General features: G+C 38.2%; 1 protein-coding gene across 1 annotated transcript; it reads right to left on the reverse strand.

Moving 5' to 3' along the window:
- On the reverse strand, positions 1-15,407 carry LOC146476290 (microfibril-associated glycoprotein 4-like). Its single transcript, XM_085114861.1, has 6 exons — positions 15,322-15,407; positions 15,093-15,208; positions 11,267-11,526; positions 9,661-9,772; positions 8,352-8,726; positions 1-1,383 (listed from the first exon to the last, which is right to left on the reverse strand). Exons 2-6 carry the CDS (start codon positions 15,181-15,183, stop codon positions 1,112-1,114), a joined length of 1,110 nt encoding a protein of 369 aa, XP_084970987.1. The 5' UTR covers positions 15,184-15,208; positions 15,322-15,407; the 3' UTR covers positions 1-1,111.
- Between the last annotated feature and the right edge of the window lie 6,212 nt (positions 15,408-21,619).

The following is a 21,619-nucleotide window of genomic DNA, read 5'->3' on the forward strand; positions in this document are numbered from 1 at the left end:
ACAGCAAGACAAGTTCACGTTTTTATTGAATAATGATACAAATAAGTCACGTCACGCGTGCACTGTTAGGCTACTCACTCTACTCACTATCTACAGCAGAATAGATAGTGAGTAGCGTAGCCAATTAGCAGACAGCATTCGTGATAAACCGCTAATAAATTTATACCTATGCTGGATAGTTCAACCAAAATTTGTACAAGATGAACAAATTGCAATAACGCGGAGTAGTACAAGTAACACGAAATTATATTTCTAAGTGACGCTTACGGTGGCGTTGCCCTCGAGGTTTCGTTAAGTCCCTAATGAAAATGAGCAACAACGATAGCCTTTGCTCATTTATCGAGGAATCTGCGGTGGGATTAACTGCCGCAGTTTATCATTTTTCTGATCCACCAAACCTTGACTCATCCGAAAACTTGAAAAGTTTAAGAGAAATTAAATGAATTAAAATTACACTAATTGCTCGCGCAAACTCTGCTTTCGTGTTATCGTTCTAATTACCAAAGAAAACGACGAAACTTTAAACACAAAAAGATCTGCATATACTTAAATAATATAAATTCTGGCGCCGGCAGTAAAGAGAAGGTCAAATTTTCTAAATAGGGAAACTAGGTCGAGAGTGTTCTAGTAAAGAAAAGCAAGTACAAAATTCCAATGATAATTATGCGGCGTATTTAGTTTGATTTGCTAAACAGATTTTCCACCCTTGAATAGGGTTCCGCCCCACACAATAACTTCGCGACTATCAAAGCTATGACAATGACACTTGGAGTATAAATAGTACGTCCACAGATGTTTCCTTTGAGGTCAGCAACAAGAATTGATGACGTCATATTATGTGGTAACAACATATACATTTGTGAAAAAGTGACGAGGTTTCATATCGTTTGCGCAAAATTAAAAAAGTCATTCGGGTTCAAAGTCGCTGGGGGCAGAATCCCCCACTTCCCCTCCCCTCCGGTCTACCTAGGATTAAAGGAGTGATCTGCACATATGATATGCATGCTCGTTGCGCACCATGGATTATTTGATTGGTGCATGGGCTTTTAGATTGCTACGTTTTTTCAAAAGTTAGATATAAACTGAAACAGAGAAAATGCTGGAAGTGCACTTAGTTCGTATTATAAACAGGTTTGATTTTCATCTCAGCTCGCTTAACGGAGTACTTATAACCCTTCCAGTGGAACCAGTTCACACCGTCAGCGAAAGAAGAGTGGTTCCCCTTAAGATAGCGGCCGTTCAGGTTGGAGTAGTGACAGGCATTGTACCACCAGGCTCCACTGTATTTCGTGGCACAATTCTTGGCAGAATTCTTGTCGTTGTCTTGATCTTTTGTGCTGAACTGCATGCCACGATGAACGGAAAGGGAATTACCAGCTGTTCCTGTAAAAATACACAAGATCGAAGAGAAGCTAGTTACTTTCCTTAAAGATATCATAACATATCGTTAATATCACGGTATCACGGGCTTAAAACGCGGACGTTTTATTGTCGAAAATTTTGAATAACTGGTTTACCCTGTCTGTGAGACAGTTGTCGACAATTACACCGTCTTCAGTATGCCTCCACAGACTGAAGAAAAACTTGTTGGCATCTCAAATGCCTGTAATCAACAACATAGAATATTCCACTCTCGCTCTATAGAGCTTTTTCGCACACTAAAGGATCGATAAATTTGTTTTTGTGTATGAGTTTGGTAACTAGCGCTCCGGTGCATGTCAAACCGCTGACAACGAGCGCTGAAGAATGAGTGAATGAATGAACGAACGAATGAACGAACGAACGAACGAACGAACGAACGAACGAACGAACGAACGAACGAACGAACGAACAAATGGATGAATGGCTTTATTTGAACACGGTCAACTCATCAAGACTTAAAAATACTATTTCTATATTAAGCTAAGACTACTATAATGCAACAAAATTATTGTGATCGACAACAAACGACATTATTGTGATCGACAACAAACGAAGTAGTTGAGAAGTATGTAGTATTCAGTGAGTGACACAGGTATACTCGGAAAAAGGAAATCCAAGTGCTCCTATCAGTATGCAGGACGTTTGTCCTATGAACCTAGTTTAATGGCCTTAGCTCCCACGAATCTCCTGTAGCTTAGTGGTAGAGCATCTGAACTAGTAATCAGAAGGTCTTAGGTTCGACTCGTGATAGGAGCACTCGCCGCGGATTTCCTTTTTCCGGGTATGCTTGGTCACTTTGAATAATACACCATTCTAATACTTTAAGGTTCTTTCAACCCATTTAAGGACGGTGCATACTATTGTTACTGCACATACGTTCTGCGAATCTCGAGATACTCACTATTGGTGGTGCCTGCCTGCTAATACAGGGATATTTTTGCGCGGTTTAAAACTATACGGAGAAAATAGAACTTAGCAAATGCTTTTGGTATCTTCTAAAAAAAATTGAGGGTAACCATGCATTTTTCAGAGATAATTAAGGAAAAAAAATCCTATACATTGCTTTATCTTATACCCCCAATTTTCGCTTTGGATTCCAATAAGCCTTGCTAAGGTCTGCTTTTCCCGCATAGTCATAAACCGCACAAAAATACTTCGGTATTAGTAGGCACCGTCCTTAACTTGCACCAAGTAGCCGAATTATCCAGGAACATAACTAGCAGCAACGGCTTTCAACTTATAAAGGGGAAAGATATATTCACCATCAAGTGCGCTTATTCTCCATAAAACTTTAAATTTTATAAGTTTACGTTGCTGATTTGCTAACAGTTTTAACGCACGCTCAGAGCCATCGTTTTGCTCCTTACCTCTTTCTTTTCTAGCGTCCTTTTTTTTTTTTCTTTTTTTTAATTTGCAAAACACAAAACTGCTTACATTACTTACAATACAGATCTCTTACACCACTAACATTACAATAACTCTACTTTCAAGATACAACTTACATTACTTACATGACAATGCTTATTCTACTTACATTACAGTACATTACATCATTTATTGACAAAATAATTTTTTCATCGGTTTCCACTTACTAAAAATTTATCGTGATGAGAAAAGTCACGTGCAAATTTTTCAATATTGTAATGAAACTTAACGTAGCTCTGTACGCCAACGAAATCGGGTTCACGTCCCTCCATTTTGCATTTGTATATGAAAAACTTGACTACTAAAATAATACAATTAATCGCATTCTTATAAGGCATACAGTTTGTATAGCCCAAGAGAACAGATTCAAGAGAAAATTCTATTTCAATGTCTGTTACCGACCAGATCCAATTTGCGAGGGCGATCCAGAGGTGGGATATCCGGTCACAGTACCAAAAAAGGTGCTCTATGGTCTCAGGTTTACTGTCACAAAAAAAGCAATTATCGTGATCCTTAATACCCATTTTCATTAACAATACATTTGTGGCAATAATTCTATGGAATATCCTATATTGAAAGCTTCTCAGCTTACTAGCATTCGTGCATAAGAAAGGGATACTGTAATAGGTAGACCAATCCTCGACAGGAGATGGTAGATATTTATTCCATTTACGCTGCACCTTAGTTGGCTGTATGGCAACCGATTTTCGCAAAGCGTCATAAGTAAAGCTGGTCACCTTTTTTGTCTTAAATAACCTATCTATATTTTGGGATTTGACCACAGGTAACCGTTTACCAAACTCTCTAATCTTTGACTTCCATGAACTTGGAATTGCGCACATAATACCATAAACTTGTAAAAAGGTACAAGTTAGGCTAAACTTATTAATTAATTCGGTTGGTGACATAAAAAAGCCGGATTCGTCTACAAGATCATTGACGTAACGTAAATCTTTTTTGTACCACGACTTATAAAACACAGGTTTATTTTCTATCTTAATAAAAACATTATTCCATAGTGGCTGTGACAGAAGGTCACCGGCTTCTACAGTTTCCTGAACATAATCTGCCCACGATTCAACTACATTTCTCCAGAAAGTATTTGTCCCAAAAGAGCAAGCCAGGCGTGATAATGATCTTTTGTTTAGTAACCAGACATCATTCCAGTAAAGGTGATCGGAAAGCAGGAGCCTTTTCCAGTCTGCCTGATAATTTACGTCCCACACTTTCTTAACCCAGGAGATCTTCAGAGCCTTGGCAAATGATCGAATATCGGTCATCCTCAATCCCCCATCATCTACATCATTAATGATTGTTTTCCTTGCTATTTTATCACTCTTTCCATCCCAGATAAAGGAGAAGAAGAGTGTTTCTACTTCTTTAAGAAAAAAGGCATTTGGAGTAGGAAGTGTTGTTAAGAGATGAACAAATTTAGATACTGCGAGAGACTTAATTACCTGTATTTTGCCTATGATACTCAAAAGTCTCCAGGACCACGAGTCTAAAAGTTTTCTGACCTCCTGTAGCTTTATTTTGTAATTGTACTCCACTATTTGCTGGGTTTCAACAAAAAACGTTATCCCTAGGATGTCAAAAGGTTCATTAAATACCCATGCTAAATTTTTCTCCGGAAGTAATATGACCTTCGAGAATTTCTTACTACCCCGGCCATACCGCCTTAGCTTTTTCTACATTCACCTTCAGACCTGTGCACTCTCCAAAGAGCTCCAAGGTGTCTAGACATTGGGAGAGTGAAGTTTCAGTTCCATCTAAAAGGAAAAAAGTGTCATCCGCATACTGTCCAAGTAAAAATTCTTCATTATTAACAGTGATGCCCTTAATTTGACCGTTTTGTTTTATTGCATCTGCGAGAAGTTCAGCACAAATAATAAAAAGGTATGGTGACAGGGGATCTCCCTGTCTAACACCTCTTGAGACCGAAAAGGAATTGGAGCAATGACCATTGTTTAAAATGGAGCTATTAATATTTTTGTAAAAGGTTTTAACCCACCGCCTTATAGACTCTCCGAAATTAAAAAACTTTAAGGCTCCGTCCAGAAAGTTCCATTCTACCGAATCGAATGCTTTTTCAAAATCAATTAATAACAGTAAGCCCTCTTCGTTGTTAGAATTTAGTTTATCTATAATATCATAAATTAGCCTTGTGTTTTCGGCCATAGGCCTGTTTTTTAAAAAGCCTTTTTGGGTGTGTGAAATGATGGATGGGAGAACCTTCTTAATCCGATTTGCGAGAGCAGCTGAAGCTATTTTATAATCAACTCCAAGTAAAGATATCGGCCTCCAATTTTTCAGATAGAACTTTGTCTTATTTGGTTTAGGTAAGGTAGTTATAAGCGCGCTTCTCTGAGTGACCGACATTTCGCCAATGCTATATGAGAAATTAATTGAACGCACTAAATAATGGCTGAGGTCATTCCAAAAAAATTTATAAAATTCCACGGTAAAACCGTCCATCCCAGGACTTTTTCCATCACCCATAGCTTTTAGGGCATCTAAACATTCTTTAGCAGAAATGTTACCCTCACAAGAGTCCTTTTCTTCAGGAGTCAACTTCACCCTTATATTATCTTGATTGAAAAATGTGGCAGAATGATCAGCCCTGAATTGAGTTTTCCTGGAGGTATAAAGCTTTTCATAAAAACGCTCCTGCTCCCTAAATATATATCTTTTTGGTCTGTGATTTCGGTAGCATCCTCTAAAACTAGCTTAGGAATTAATTTGTTTGTGTAATGTCTTTTCTCCAGATTCAAGAAGTATTTAGTGCTTTTTTCACCCCTAGTTATCCAATTAGCTTTTGACCTTATAACTATACCACGCATTTTATGCTCTCTCAGTTCTTGTAACTCATTCTGTTTTTGGGCGAGTTTCCTTTTGGTTGTTTCACAGGGAGATTCATTTAAACTCTGCTGAAGAAAATTTATTTCCTTTTCTAGAAAATTTTCAGTCTTATTTTGCTCTTTTTTCTTCCATGCTGCATAAGAAATTGTTTTACCCCGAATTTGAAGCTTAAGTGTTTCAAACAAAAGTTGGTCATTAATGGAAAAAGTATGGGGCTGTGGATTTTCTATGTCACCATTAATTTTGTATTCATCCACAGTCTCATTTATACAATCCTTGACAAGTTTCACATATGCCGGATCTGACAGTAGAGAATTATTGAATTTCCAGAACCCTCTGCCCCTCTCCTGATGTGTAAAAATCACATTCATAACTACTAATGAGTGATCCGTGCGATAGCAAGCATTGGTTTGAATTGACTCCACTAGACCCGTTAAATCAGTAGACAAAAGAAAATAATCGAGTCTTGCTTGTTTTAAATTACTGTACGCACTCCAAGTATAACTACGTCCAGTTGGTTCCTGGTCTCTATAGACATCGCCCAACTCGAAAGTATCGATTAAATCCAGCACAGATTTTTGAGCCTTCGGATTGTTTTCCTTTGAGTAATTTATCGTGTCGTTATGGTAATTTAGCACCACGTTCTAGTCCCCGCATAATATAATAGGTTGATTTGACAGTTCCCAATTGATTAGCTTTTCTTTCAGGTTTGTAAAAAATTCGGGCGAGTCCGTGTTCGGACCATACAGAGTAACCAAAGTGCAACGTTGCTGAAAAATGGAAATATCTAATACGATATATCTGCCTTGTTGATCGCTAATTACATTGTGCAGCACATATTCAAATGTATTGTTAAATAGAATAACAACTCCGCAACTTTTGCTATCTAAACTGCTAAAAAACGCCTCATAGCCCCATTGGGATTTCCACCTTGCTTGTTCTCTGTTGCTATTTTGGATGTGCGCTTCCTGTAGACAATATATGTCAAGTTTCTTTTGCCGAAGCCAATTAAAGACGTCTTTTCTTTTTTTTTTTCATCTGCTAAACCTTCACAATTCAATGTCCCGATCTTCAATCTCTTAATTTTATCCTCACTGAATTTAAATGTTATGATCTGTTAATCTTGCATACTTATTACAACGCAAAAGGGTAGAATTGATTTGCTGGCACAGAGCAAATGCTACAATAAATATATATATTTGCATATGTAAGACGAAAACAGATTGAGACTTATCAATCCAGAACAAGAACAAACAGACACTAAACAAACACAACAAGCAGCGTCCTGTTAGCGATTGCAGCTTCTGGCTTATAGTAATGATGTCCTGTGCTGCGACTCGCGCGTACTAGAAGTACTTAAACAAAATGTTAATAGCGACATAATTATTAGATATGCTATTCTTGAAATTAGCTTTTACTCAGTAAGACAGGCAATAACTTAGCTTTTTCCATAGTTCAACCCGATTCTTGAACCTGACCAGCCACGACTAGTTGAATGAATGGGGCCTTCTGTAGATACTTTAATTTCGCCTCCTTTTGTTGCTGAAAGGGAAGCTTCCACTTCTTCTTGAGAAGTCGGCCTCTAAGCTTCGAGAGCTCTGGTGGTAGATCGACCATCACTCCATAACCTGATCCTTTTGGGAGCTTCTTGGCTAGATTAAGAATGTAATCCCGCTGTTGCAGGTCGACAAACCTGACGATGATCAACCCTTTAGTTGCGTCTCGGCTTCCTCTAATTCTTAATGGCACGCAGCGAAATTAATATTTTTCACTTCACCTGGATCCATCTTGAGTGTAGTATTGAAGAATTCTTGAATTTTGTGTCTTGTAGCTTCAGAAGTTTCTTTTAACTCCCCGGTTATACCGTGAAAAATGAGATTCCATTTCCTGCCCAAAAGATTCAGGGCAAGAAGTTCGTCGCGTATGGACTTGTCGCGCTTTTCAGCCCCTTCTATTATCCCGGGTATCGTACTTTCCTTCATCTCCAACTGCTCATTTTCGAAGTGTGACATCGCCTTCTCCAATTCCACGACTCGGTCGGGTTTCTCACGAACCTGGCAGAATTCTGCTCCTATATTTGTGTGAAGTTTCGCGAAGCATTTCGAGATGTCCTTTAAGTCTTCGACCCTATAAAGTTCTTCGAGTGAACTCGTGTCAGAAGGAGTTTCCGACATTTTCGCTTGAAAAGCTACCAATTTGCTTCTTTCGGTCTCTCTAACCGACCCAAAGTGCTATCACAATGTTTTTTCGCTACTTATGTGGTGGAATACGCGCGGTCTAGCCAGAACTAAGCGGAGCTCTAAAATCCACGTCTATCCGCCATCGCTGACCGCTGACCCTCCTTTTCTAGCGTCCTTGTTGCCGTAGTCGTCGTGTTGACGTGAATCTCCCTTCCCTAGTACATTGCTTAAACATCATAAGGTGTCCAACTTTTTTCCATTCAAGGATAAAACCAATCACCAAGATAGGTCATACACCAAGATTAGCGATCAAGAAATCCTCATGCGGTTGTAAAGAAATGAAATTCTAAATTTTAACGCGATAATAAAATAGAATAGAGGAAACTTTAACCTTTCCTTTTTGACAAGGATTAATATTTACCAGCTTCCCTTCTTTTATCTGAATCTAATTCTTTCCACACTCACCAGTGTATTTACCAAGAGTCAGATTGTATTTGCTTCCCTCGTCTGCAACACCAAAGAAGCTGTACTCGGCGTAAGCTGTTTTTCCGCTGAAGTCTTCAAGATCCACGCGAAGCCTGCTTCCTCCTTTTGTCAGGCGATGAATCTTGTCCAGTCCGAGCCAATATTCACCTTTCATGTTTCCAAATCCCCGTTTGTAGTCTTTCCAGTCACGGTAAAAGTCAACGGAGCCGTCCAGTCTTTTCTGAATCACTGTCCACCCCCCTCCGTCTGTTGTTTGGTCGCAAAAAACCTTAAATGCATCGTCATTGTCAGGTTTAATGGTGTAAATACCATCTTTCCTTAGGCCTGCCTTGTAAATTTTAACACAGTTTATCGCTGAAAATTAAAAGATTGATTGACAATATAAGATAACTTATACTCGACTCTAATTTAATTGCCGTACCACTGAATTCACAGGTGCGCGACGTATCGAAATCAATCGAAAACCCGCTTTATGAAGGACTTTCGTCGATCATGCGGCAGTAGTACCTTATATGGAATATGGGTTTACATGAAAAGTTCCAGTATTGAAAGCCACGAATCCAAGAAAAAGAAGATAACTGTGGAAATTCCAGCACTGTACTGCCGTCATTGTTTTTCATGGGGATTTGTATATGAAAACCGCAACGGATTTATTTTCCAAGAAAGCGATGATTAATCAAGTACTTCTTACGTCGGATCGTTCTATAAAGGATCGAGTGACTGATCAGCAGGCTGATTTTGGCTTTTAGATAGATAGTCATAACAAAATTACAAGGCAGCCAAAGGGCTGAATTGTAATTCTCAATTACAGTTTAAAACGAGATTTTTTAAGAATAGAATGAAACGCTAGTAATATGCAAAAAACCTAATACAATTTACATTATTTTTTGCACTAATTATATTACAAATAAAATTTAAGAATAAATACCTGCAGATGCACATTAAGAAGTATGATTTTCACGGAGACGTTCTTACGCAACATCCAATTTAAGCTAGTACTAATGGCATGATTTTCAATATAATTAAACATTTTTCTAATTATTTTTATAAATGATTGACAGCAACTTCACTTGCTCCACTGAAAGAGGTTCACAGGGTTTACACCTCCTAGCTCTTGGTTTTCGTTGATAACATAAGTACAATTAACCAGCTGCAATTTGAAATGATCGACTTGCCCATGGGCCAGGTAATCTTTCACTGAATCTGTTGTATCGGATGTTGTTACGGTTCTGATTGATACTGAAATTTATTAGTAAACATTCAGACAACGCATGCGTCAATTCCTTACCTTCACAATACGTTCCAATGAGACCATCTGGACAATGACATCGAAATCCTTTTGTGGTGAATCCAACTTGGCACGTACCATGGTTGAAACATGGGTTGCTACTACAAGGATTCTGAAAACAGGGTCAAAGGCACGATAAAACCATTGAAATTTTCAACACGGTGATAACATGACTACTTAAATTAACACCAAAAAATTCGCGATGATTGTAAATGTACAGACGTGCCAAGTGAGCAAATATATGTGAGTATGTGGGCGGAATCAGTTTCTGGCTAGTTGTTAAATGAACAAACGAACGAAGCTCTAAAGAACCATCGCAAACTTTAAGCGGGTAAATCGTTAGTTGACGGGTTATGATGCACGATATAGATGAAAAAAGGTTAATTTTAGGAAATCAGTGATCATAGCTCAGTTACTCCTCTTAGTAACGTTGCAAAGGGCGAATTTCCAATCATCGCTGTGGGAGTGGAAGATAAGCTAAAAGGTACAAACGAGAAGAAGCTAGATAAAATACAACCACTGGAAGACATAGTTAACCTTATCTAGACCGGATTTTTCTTTTCTTTTTTTTTTTTTTCGTTTTTTTGTTTTTTGTTTTGTCTTCTGGGGCCGGGGTGGGGGATGCATTATACGCGGATTTCGCCCCTCCATAACTTCGCAAGAAGCTATGGCAATAAGACTTGGAGGAGGGATAGTATGCCCTAAGATGTTTCCTTTGACGCCCGTAATGAGAAGTAATGACATCATATCCCGTCTGTAACTGAATTTTGCGTTATTGTTAGTGAGCTTACGCAACAGGACGGTTGAGGGAAGGGGACGGTGAAGTATCGTTGTGTGACCAACATAACATCTAGCTCAGTACCTTCACATTTTTAGGCGATTTGCAACTAAAACTGGAGTTTTCTCATCTGTGACAACCTGAAAACCACGAGTGGTAGGAATGTTACAATCTAGAGTCATGAAAACTTGGCCGTCACGTTGGTCACACAAGGACAATTTGCCGTCCCACCACATCAGCCGTCCTGTTCCGTAAACTTGCTATTGCCAAGTGGCGGCCACCTTGGATCCGCCATCATGGATTTTTAGACAAAATTTCAGGAAAGTGCCGAAATTGGACAGGAAGTAATCAAAACCAATAAAGGAATGCTAGTTTGAGCTAAAAACATAAAAGTTACAGCAATATTTTTTTTTTTTTTGCATGTTAAAAGAAATTGTCAATGTCAGTGAATACTAACCGACGGCAACAAATTTTTTTCAAGATAAATTTCTGAAACAGTCCTGAAGTTTCAGGCCGTTTTCTTAAATACTAAAGGAAGTTATTCAGGTTCAAAGTCCCCGTGGACAGAATCCGAAAGAATCAGAAAGCTGTACACATAAATACAAGGAACATGAGCTGTTTGGCTTAAGTTCGCGTGATTAGCACAGAGTACCAAATCTGCAGCAGTGTTCGCTGTCTGTGTATTAAAGAAAGGCAACACGTGTAATTCCTGATCCATTATTGCACGAGAGAGAATTGAGAAATTTAATAACGAAGTGTCATCTGTGCAAGCCAAACAATTTACTCCTGCATCTATAACTAACAGAAAGACTTACTACAAAACGTTACCTCCATAGCAAGATGAGTGTAGCCTTCCATATTCTTTAGGATGTGTGTGACTTCTTGTTGTTCAGAGGTAGCATCGTTTAACTCGCATTTATGTTGTCCTCCTTCTAAAGGCCCAACATTAATGGACACACAGTTGGGATCCATATAACACAGCACTCTACAGCTCCCTTCATTAGGGACCGTATCGCTCCTGATTATATGACCTTCCAATACCTTGTTTGGCACTGGTTCTTTAAACATGATGATGCGGTCTTGGTCAGCTAAGTGAAAAATGTAAAGAGTAATTAACAGAAGGCAAAATTATTTTTAGCCAAACTGTGTTCTGTTTCGCACAGAAAAAAAAAATAACATTTTTTTCCCGAGATTTGGGTCAGTTATACCTTGACAATGAAAATTTAGAGTCAGTGAATTTCGAACACACTTTGTTTACGTATGGCCTTCACTATCAATATCCTGCATAACGAAGATACAGGAATAATGAATGTTGCGTTTACTCTAGACCTTTTTTCCCAGAGGGCCACTCACGGTAATGACTTGGGTTGGGTTTATTCTAGATTTTGACTTGGCTCCCGGATTGCGATTAGGGACCGTTCATTTTTTATGAGCATGGGGGGGGCTGGTGGGATTTGGTTAATTGCCACTACGAAACTGTATGACCCCCCCCCCCCCCCTAGCATGCAATTTTTTTCCACCTGGCCCCCCCCCCAAGCAGGAACTATTTTTTTCTGATGACACCCCCCCCCCCCCTCCCGCCCAACCAGAAACAAATCATACTCCTAACTTTAGCAAAACGCTTATGTACTGTTTATATCAAAGATAAACGTAATTCTTACTGTGATTTCTTTACAGCACTATTAAAAAGTTACCTTCCTGCATTTTGAGACCCATTTTAGGCAAATCACAAATTTGTTTTACAGCAGCTTTTTAAGCTATATACATCATTTCTGCGGCATAATTGTCTCAACTTAAACAAGAAAGTTCAATGTACATTCCGCGCCCTGTCAAGTTCTGATAGCTATTCGATCTGCTGATAGTCATACACCAAGCTGGTAAACTGCATCATTCTCGGGTGTAGGCCTTCAAACAAATTGACTATCTCGTCAAGATTGACAGGCATATCATATTTGATATACATTAGAGCCAGGGCGGACATTCTACTCTCTCGCATGGTACACCTCATGTAGTTGTTCAACCTCCTCATTGTGCTTTTTCTTCCGCCATTATTGATCTTCAAAGGGGGTTCGTTCGAACCCTCCCTCCTACACGCCTGGATATTAAAGTACTGCTATTAAAAATGACAGTTACAAGCTTTTCTGAAGATGGCCTACGGCTCAGATTTACCGTCAACTGAAGTCACCAACAACAGTTCTATTACTAAATACTAGTCTGGATGTTCACACTAGGCATACTACTGAGTCTACTGATACTCCTGGGTTCAAATAATTTACTAATCAACAGTCTTTATAAAAGTGAGTACTATTAAACAGAACATTAAAAAATCTATTGATATAGTTCTGAGTACAACCACTTAATAGAAAACTACTACTACTACTACTACTACTACTACGTTTTTATATTAATTTGAACTTGTACAAACATAGGTGTCTACTTCAGTTTATATTCATTATTGCTTTTCCAACAGATATGCTTCATTTCCTCAGTTGTTGTTAATATGAAATGCAGATTTCGACCTCAGTATGTAAAACAAATTAAAAGTGGTTAGGAAAATCGTATTAAATAAAATTGAAATAATATTCAATTTCTTCATCTGTTTTTGTGTTGAGCCACTTTCAATTTTCCCCTACTAGCCAATTATTGCTGGTGACCCCCCCCCCCCCCCCCCTTTCACTCAATTTTTTTTTGTAGCCCCCCCCCTTTAGTAGTGCCATTTTTTTTCTCGTGCCCCCCCCCCCCCCCTAAATCCCACCAGCCCCCCCCATGCTCATAAAAAATGAACGGTCCCTTACTTGCTGATAAATTACGTATCCAAGGGAAAGGCAAACTTTAATCTGTTTTAGCGGGAAACTTCATTGTAAACATGGAAGACATTAATCGTGAACAGGCGAAATGTCTGGTTTTACTTCGCTTACCGTTCTCACACTTTTCAGCAGCCCCAAACGATTGGTAAATGGAATTTTAAAAGGCCACAGATCAATCTTACAAGCAAAAAAAAAAAATGAGATATTTTACTTAAATGTTTTCGTTAGATGCCCAGCATACAACAAGGCCCCATCTTATTTGCATTTTCTTTGTGCATTTGCCAGGTTGAAATTAAACGAAACACGCTTCAGCTTCGCTTAAGGTTACCCTATACCTTCACAGGTGTCTCGCGTTCAAGCGATGTAGCGCGTCCACTTTAAGCTGTAGATACCTAAACCCCTATATCAAATTAAAGCTTATTGAGCTGGCTATCAAACTATACCAAGAATTTTGAAATAAAATGAGTTGTCGCGACCTCTAAATGCGGGCGTCCGAATCACCTTTTTAAAGCTACAAGTCAAAGCGAAATTTGTTTTTCGCTAATTTAATTTGCTCCTCAGTTTCCGGACCCAAAGCGCTAAAAAAACGTGTCTGCGTTTTGCCATATTCAATCGCAGTGAAAAGTTATAGGGCATTTTCGAAATAAGATGAAAAAAATGTGGAGTGATCGTACAAAAATCGATCGCACACACTTTTTTTGTTGTTTATATGTTAAACTAGCCACTGTCCGAATTTGAAGGCAAACGAACAAATTCCTTTTGTGTTTTAGCTCTTAGAAATGGCTCCTCCAAGTGGAAAAATTGATTAGAGAAAACAGCGCTAAAAATTCGGCAATTCATTTTATTTCAAAATTCTTGGTTTAGTTTGATATCCAGCTCTATAAGCTTTAATTTGATATACGTGTTCAGCTCAGGTATCTCCAGTTTAAACCGGACGCGCTACATCGCTTGGACGTGAGAAACCTCTGAAGACACCTCTGAAAGTATAGGGTAACCTTAAAGACGGAAAGTGAAAAGAATTCTGAGTTCAATTTCTTTAAATTAAAGCTACAATTGTAGCTCTTTCCTCTTAACGATCTGTGAGATGAATTGACTTAATGTGAAATAAGTGTCTACAGAGGCACTTTCGATACAACAACGAAGCGATATTATGGCGTTGTAGTTTGACAACTCCTTTTACGGTTATTGTTATTCGAGAGTTTAAATTATCTGACCCGAACTAACCACCTGTTTTAATACACAGAAACTAAACGGCTTTTATCTTCAGTTTTTTAAAACAAATTAGCTGCATGTCCAAACACCAATAAGCAACGTTTCTGTTTGGGATAAAAATGTTTTCTTGTCCAGTTGATTGTTAAATTAAAGTAAACTATCTGTAAAACAATCACAGAGGTTTCCTGCACAAAGACTTAATGGAAAGAGTTTGAGACTCTCATGGCCATTGGCTAAACTGAGAGACTATTAATAGTTTATTGTATACTTAGACTAAATTAAATGGCTGTGGCTTCAAATTCGCCCCGAAAGTGAAACAAACTTTCAGATAAGAAGGGTTTGGTAATATAAAATAGCGAGGTTTGTTCGATTCGCAAAGTAAATGTCTGAGTAATTTCAATAAACAGAATTCTCTAAAGCAGACCTGTGATGCCGGTGTAACGCTCTTACAAACAAATTTCAACCCAACTGAGAAAATGTATAGGTTTGGCTAAAATTCTTTGGAACCAACGCCAGCTTAATTACTAGGGAATGAAATGCTTACCACCTCCTTACATGTGGAAGTGACAGCGCTGCCGAATCAACAAAAACATAAGAAGAAGTAGGAAAGGAATTGCAATATTAGGTAATCTTACCAAAACAAGCTAGGGAAATAAGTCCAATTAAACTCCACGTGAGCAGAATGATGGCTGTAAATCTACTCCTCGTTAGCGTCCAGAGAGGCATGTTCGTGACGTGTCGAGTCGAGACCCTAAAATTCCCAAAAGCCAATTTCAATACCCTTAACCTACAATTAGCAGGCGTTCAAATTGGAAGAAGAATAGGATATTATAACAACATGTATAACTGGCATGATGGACTTACCAGTAATAACTCTATGGTTTTGGAGTGTCGGCCCTTTGATACAAGAATATCGTTCAGTTTGTGTTATATGTTCATTCACACTTTACTTCATGCAACTCGTGGTATTAATATACTCCCTGCCATGCAATTGCAATGTCATTGTTTTCAAGGCTCTTTAGTGGGCTCATTTTTTATTTATGATTTTTCACCGTCACTACTTGCGTATTAAACATTACGAAGTTTTAAAACACGAGTAGCATTGTTTTGTCGGGATTTAAAACCACAAGGCACAGCCGAGTGGTTTAAGACCCGATAAAACACGTGCTGCAAGTTTTTTGAACGGCTTCAAAAACATTCCTGGAAAAGCGTGTGTCAAGAGAGTTCAATAATGCTTTTGTGAACCGGTTGGAAATTAGCATACGAGGAAGACATTAAACACCGCATTCTTAATGAGGAGAAGGTGTTATTGGGTTTTAAACCACTTAAAGTCTGGTGTCCTTTAAACACCCCTACGGAAGGATAAATATAGAGCAATTATTTTCATAACTACAATCGAGATTTAGGACGGTGCCTACTATTGTTACTGCGCATACGTTCTGCGCATCGCGAGATACTCGGGTTTCGCATGGGTGGTGCCTACTAATACAGGAATATTTTTCGTGGTTTAAAACTACGGAGAAAGCAGAACTTATCAAATGCTTTTGGTATCTCAAAAAAAATTGAAGGGAACAATGCATTTTTCAGAGATAATTAAGCTTCAATTTGGCTTTTTTTTAGAGATATCAATGTTTAATTATCTCTGAAAAATGCCGCGGTGTTTTTTTTTTTTTTTTTTTTGTTAATTCCAATAGCCCTTGATAAGATCTGCTTTTCCCGCAAAGTCATAAACCGCACAAAAATACTTGGGTATTAGTAAGTACCGTCCTTAAATAAAAATAATGTCCTAAATTTTGATAAAGAAAAAAACCGAGAATGTTTTGAATCACAATTTTAAACTGTCTAGTGAATGATGACATCGATGACGTCACGTTTATAAACTTTGTTTGTATAGTGCACTCCCGGTTTAAACGGACGCCAAAGGAACACGCAAAAGTGTCCACATTAAGGGGGCTCTCAGAATAAACGTCATGGGCACATGTTTACCTAAAAAGCTGAAGAGTAAAACTACTAAATATACAATTTAAAAGAAAAGAACGACAACAGAACGAATTTATGACTTAACTGTAACTTAACCAGAACTAAACCTGAGAAACCTTCGGCTCATTCAAATAATCTCGCACTGAAACTAACGTTCTCTCAGCAGTGCTTCAAACGCAACTGACAATGTTATCAGTTGAAAATTGCCTGTCACTTTGCTCTGCACCGACATTTTCCGTTTGAGGTTCACTTCCAGGCGGACTGAATATTAGACAATTAATACAGTGCGCAGATAAACAGTATCCGTAAAGCGAAGTTGACTTTGTATGAGAGCATTTCACTCATCTAATTACATTAAATATTAGGGACAAACACAACAGTCCGTAGTAAGAGAGGGCCCGTAAAGCGGGTCATACCTGTTAGAAGTTGAGATGAGGAAATGACTTGCCATTTATTCAAATAACCAGTGTCATTAATACAAGGATATTTTAATACATAGATATTTATCATTGGGAACATTTTTCATTTTTATAAACTGTGCCGTCAAAAGCCTTCTGCAGTTAACTTTGGCAGTCTTCAGGTAGTAGGAAAATACTAAAAGTTAAGGAAAATTTTTTTACCTATTTTTTACAAAATTTATAGAATACATTCAACTCATTATGTCTCTGTATGTTCATGTGATATGACTTCCATCCCCTGAAAGGTAAATTTAAAGATTAATATTTATGAAGCACCCATTTATACCCTGGCGGAAAAAATACGTGTTGTGATAAAGTGTGCATCAGACAGTTTTTATCTTGTTCATGATCATTTTTATATGAACCCGCCGGCATAAAAACCCCGCCGCAATTTAAATGATGTACTACTGCTAGACTTTTGTTTACCAATTATTACCAAATATCAGTTCCAGAAAATGAGATTTTACAATCACTTTTCAAAGTCGTTGTTTTCGGTGCACTGATGTGATCGCCGTGACTTTTAACGGTTTCAACATTTGCGTTAACATGTGTTCAACACAGTTGTTGAACAAAATTAATGTCGAAGGCGTTTGAACAGGTCGTTCAACATTTTTGAAAGCGTAATAAATGTTGAATGTAACACGCTCTGAAATGAACATGTCTCGCAACGTTTTTGTTGCAGTAACCGTTGCAAGAAATAGAATCGACTTCTACTTCTCACAACGATTGCGACAACATAAAAATTGCGAGATATGTTAATTTCAGAGCGTGTTACACTTGGAAACTATTTGTGCAACTTGTGTCGCAACAAAATGTTCCAGACAAGTGCAAGAAAAATTGCCTGGTGAATAGTGCCTTTACACTACTGCCCATAATAACGGACCTGGCATCTGTTTTTCTAAAGCCCCGCGAACGAATAACTGTTTTCTTGAAATGCTTTTTTAACAAATAAGAGGCCAGCGCACGAGAATGTTGGCGCTTTTGGCCCGCTCAAACGTCGAACTTCGCCTGTGCCAAACCTAATAACGAGAACGTTACAAACCAATAGGATTTTAAAAGAAAAGCAAAAAGGCCCACACGTGCGTTATAAATTTTGTTGCGGCAAAGAAACGTCCCAAACTTTGTGAAGTCTTACTCGGCAAAGAAATTTAAGGTTTCGTGGAAAACATGAGCATTCATTTATTAATTCTCTTTATTATATTGCAGTGTCTCAAAAGGACTGGAAACGATCAAATTTAAGAACATGATTGGCTAAAATTGATATTGACGGCGGTCTAGATTTTCCCATCTAGACCGGCATCTAGACCGATCTTATTGTAACATTTGTCCTCAAAAAGCTACAAACAAAAACAGAAAAAAAATTGGCTTGTTCCTGTTAATACAGTACTTAATGGAAGAACCAGTAGCCCTGAACGCGGCAGGTAAAGAGAATGGGCAAACGTTGGCAAACTTAAGTCCAGCCGAGAAAGCTGCGAGCAAAGATGAAGTCGAAATTGAGAAGTGTTTGCAAGCTCAAAAATCCAAAAACACTCAATACAAGACTAAGAGCGACTTAAACGCATGGAAGCAATTTTGTGAGTCAATGAAAGAGTCTAGAGCAATTGAAAACATACCTGCCAATGAGCTCGAACTTCTTTGGCTAAATTTTTTCTATCTCCGTTCGTAAACAAGATGGCACCGAGTACGAGCCGTGTACATTGAGCGGCTTCAAGCGAAGTTTTCAACGACACTTGCATGAAAAAGGAAGTCTGATGAACATTCTTAAGGATAACGAGTTCTCCAAGTCCAGAGAGGTTCTTGCTGCCAAACGAAAGAACCTGGTTCGCCAAGGAAAACGAAACCGTCCAAAGGCCACAAGAGAGCTAACTGAAACTGAAGAAGATGCACTTGTTGAAAATGGCCAGTTCGGTGTTCAGGATCCTTAATCATTACAAAGGGCTTTGTGGTGGTTTCTTTCCCTCCATTTCGGCTGGAGGGCTCCAGATGAGAGCTGTAAGCTGTGTTGGGGTGATGTAGGCTTGGCCAATGATCCAGAAACCGATTCTAAATACCTTGTGTGGAAGTCAGAAAGAGGCGGCAAAACACGCACCGGACAAGATGATGGCCATCAAAGAGCCTTTGAATCGAAAGCGTATGCGAGCAAAAACAAGTCAAGATGCCCAGTTAAATTTGACAAAGCGTTTCGAAGCCATCGTTCCGAAGCCATGTTAGATTCAGATGCTCCTTTTTATCTCGCCACAAATCACCGACGAAAACCAAGTGACAAAGTATGGTATCTGGATAAGCCCCTTGGAAAGAATGAAATTGGCAAGTTCCTCAAAGACACCTTTGCTTCAGCCAAACTCGATGAAACAAACAAGAAGCAGGTTTCTAATCACTCCGTTAGGAAAACCAGTGTTGGACGACTCCTCTGTTAGGAAAGGTTAGCTCTATGCTACGGTCAGCCAAATGACAATTTTCAGTTTTCAGGTTCCTATGAGAATTCAAAACAATCATAAGTCATTAACAAAGTGATCTTTCACTCCGAGCTTTGCGTCCTTCTTTAGTAAAGCAAAGCAAAACACAACAATTAAAAGACTCAAAGAGAAAGTAGAAAATACAGCACTTATTTAACAACCATAGAAAAGCCACTTAGAAGTGAAACACCAGCAAGTAACATATAAGCCTTGACATAAATTGTTCGCCGTGGACGTCTCAAATTTGACGTCGGAGGAGTGTTAGGAAAGCTTAACACTGATAACAAGTTTCTAGTGTTTTGTGTGATTGAGGAGGTTAAAGTGGTAGATTAGGTTCAAGAATTTCTGTTGTTTGTATCAAGCTTTGCATGCGGATTTAGCTTTTTATTGCTACTTAGCGTAGCATTTAGTTTTAAGGGAATACGCCACTTCACTATGTTTACATTCAGCTGCAGTCACCCGTAAAGGGAACTTGTCAATTAATTGCTTTGTCTTCACAGTTAATTTCAGAGAGTTAAAATAACTCCCATAATGGAGTTAAAATAACTCCTCAAGGTGGAGTTACTATTTTTGGAGTTAATATAACTCCTAAAAGGAGTTATTTTTTCTTGTGATGGAGTTAAGTTAACTCCCTCTAGTGGAGTTATTTTGTTGGAGTTATTTTAACTCTAAAATGGAGTTAAATGTAACTCCATATTGGAGTTAAATTTTAGCAGGAGCTGAAATAACTCTTTATAGTGGGGTTGATATAACTCTATTTAAGAGTTATATGGGGGGAGTAATTTCAACTCTGCAGAAGGGGTTAAAATAACTCACTGTCTTGGAGTTAATTTGACTCTTTAGCAAGAGATTTTTACTCCTATTTGGAGTTACTAAAGGGAGTTAACTCAACGCTTTTAATTAGAGTTAAATTAACTCCACATCAGAGTTAAATTCAAGCAGGAGTTGAAATAACTCCTTATAGGGGTCAACATAACTCCCTATGAAGAATTATATAGAGGGAGTCATCTTAACTCTAGTAGAACAGTTAGATTAACCCACTCTCTTGGAGTTACTATCACTGGACGAAAAACTAGATTTTCTTAGGTTTGCCAGTGAAGCAAATGTGTAGCAGATTTTGGGCTCTAAATTTAAACTGAATTTGCGTTGGTTGGCAAAGATAATGTAAACACATATATTTTCTCCTCAACAATTTCTTTGCAAATGTATAGCAATTATAACATTTGCTTTAAATTTATCTTGCTTTTGCTACTATGGTAAATTTGAACCTTTGATGTAGATTTGCCAGGTTTTTTTTTTATCATTCAAAATTAGATATTTACTTGAAGCGTAAATTCAGGAAAAAATAGTGAAAAATAAAAGGTTTCCACGAATGCTTGACAGCATTTACTTATAGTAGAAATATGTACCTTTGCGTTAAATTTATTTGCATTTACCAAAGAAGGAAAACTCTAAATTTTCTGCGAATTTACTGAAGTGTCAAACACAAAAGGTTGCACCGATTTTACACAGATTTGCTTAGGGACAAATATATCCAGGTAAGACCATATAAGCTGGTGACAAATTTGGGGTTTGATGTATCATAGGCTCCAGATTAGAATGTGACGGATACCTGATAATTGAAGTTTCCGTTTTTCTCGCCAACTAGATTTAACGCCAAGAGCGAAAGGGTTGAAATATAAATAAAATGAATTTTTTTTAGCAACTGTTACGATCAAGTAATGATAAATTTCATCATTGATTAAAACAGAATTCCTGAACTATTACAAAAAAGCAAAAGTCTAGGGTTCAACGATTTGACCAGCTGGCCAAATTCGCGCCTTGGCCCTTTATAATTATCTCGGCTGACTTGTCTGGCTGAGTGGCACTGGGTCTGAATACATGCGCAACAGAAGTTCTTCCCGGCGTTCTCTTTGGTTCAGGAAACGTTTGGCGCTCGTTTTATAAACGGTTTTGAAGCTCTTTCGAATGTGATTCTCTATTTCAAGAGATATTCTGCACGTTAAAAGGAAAGTTCCCTTCCTTTATTTCCAAAGCATTGGTGTGGAGTCTTACAGCAGATCGATACGCCAGTTTAAACCAGTCAAGTCTTTAAAAAGCGTCGTTGTTCAATGCAAGGTAAGCTTCAATGCGTTTAATACATGTTCATGTACATGTATGCAGATGTATGGTCAAATGTGATTGCTGGATGAGTTCTTTCTGAGATATATGAGGGTATCAACCCACTTTTCAAAAAATGATAAAAAATCCCATACAAATCCTTATAAA

Source organism: Pavona decussata, unplaced genomic scaffold (genome assembly GCF_977016875.1).
Source record: "Pavona decussata unplaced genomic scaffold, jaPavDecu1.1 SCAFFOLD_78, whole genome shotgun sequence".
Taxonomy (NCBI): domain Eukaryota; kingdom Metazoa; phylum Cnidaria; class Anthozoa; order Scleractinia; family Agariciidae; genus Pavona; species Pavona decussata.

Coding starts and splice junctions, on each gene's coding strand:
- LOC146476290 (XM_085114861.1), bottom strand. CDS start 15,183: ATGCCTCTCTGGACGCTAACGAGGAGTAGATTTACAGCCATCATTCTG. Junction 11,527..15,092: donor TATTTCCCTAGCTTGTTTTG/GTAAGATTACCT, acceptor TTTTTCACTTAG/CTGACCAAGACCGCATCATC. Junction 9,773..11,266: donor ACACTCATCTTGCTATGGAG/GTAACGTTTTGT, acceptor CCCTGTTTTCAG/AATCCTTGTAGTAGCAACCC.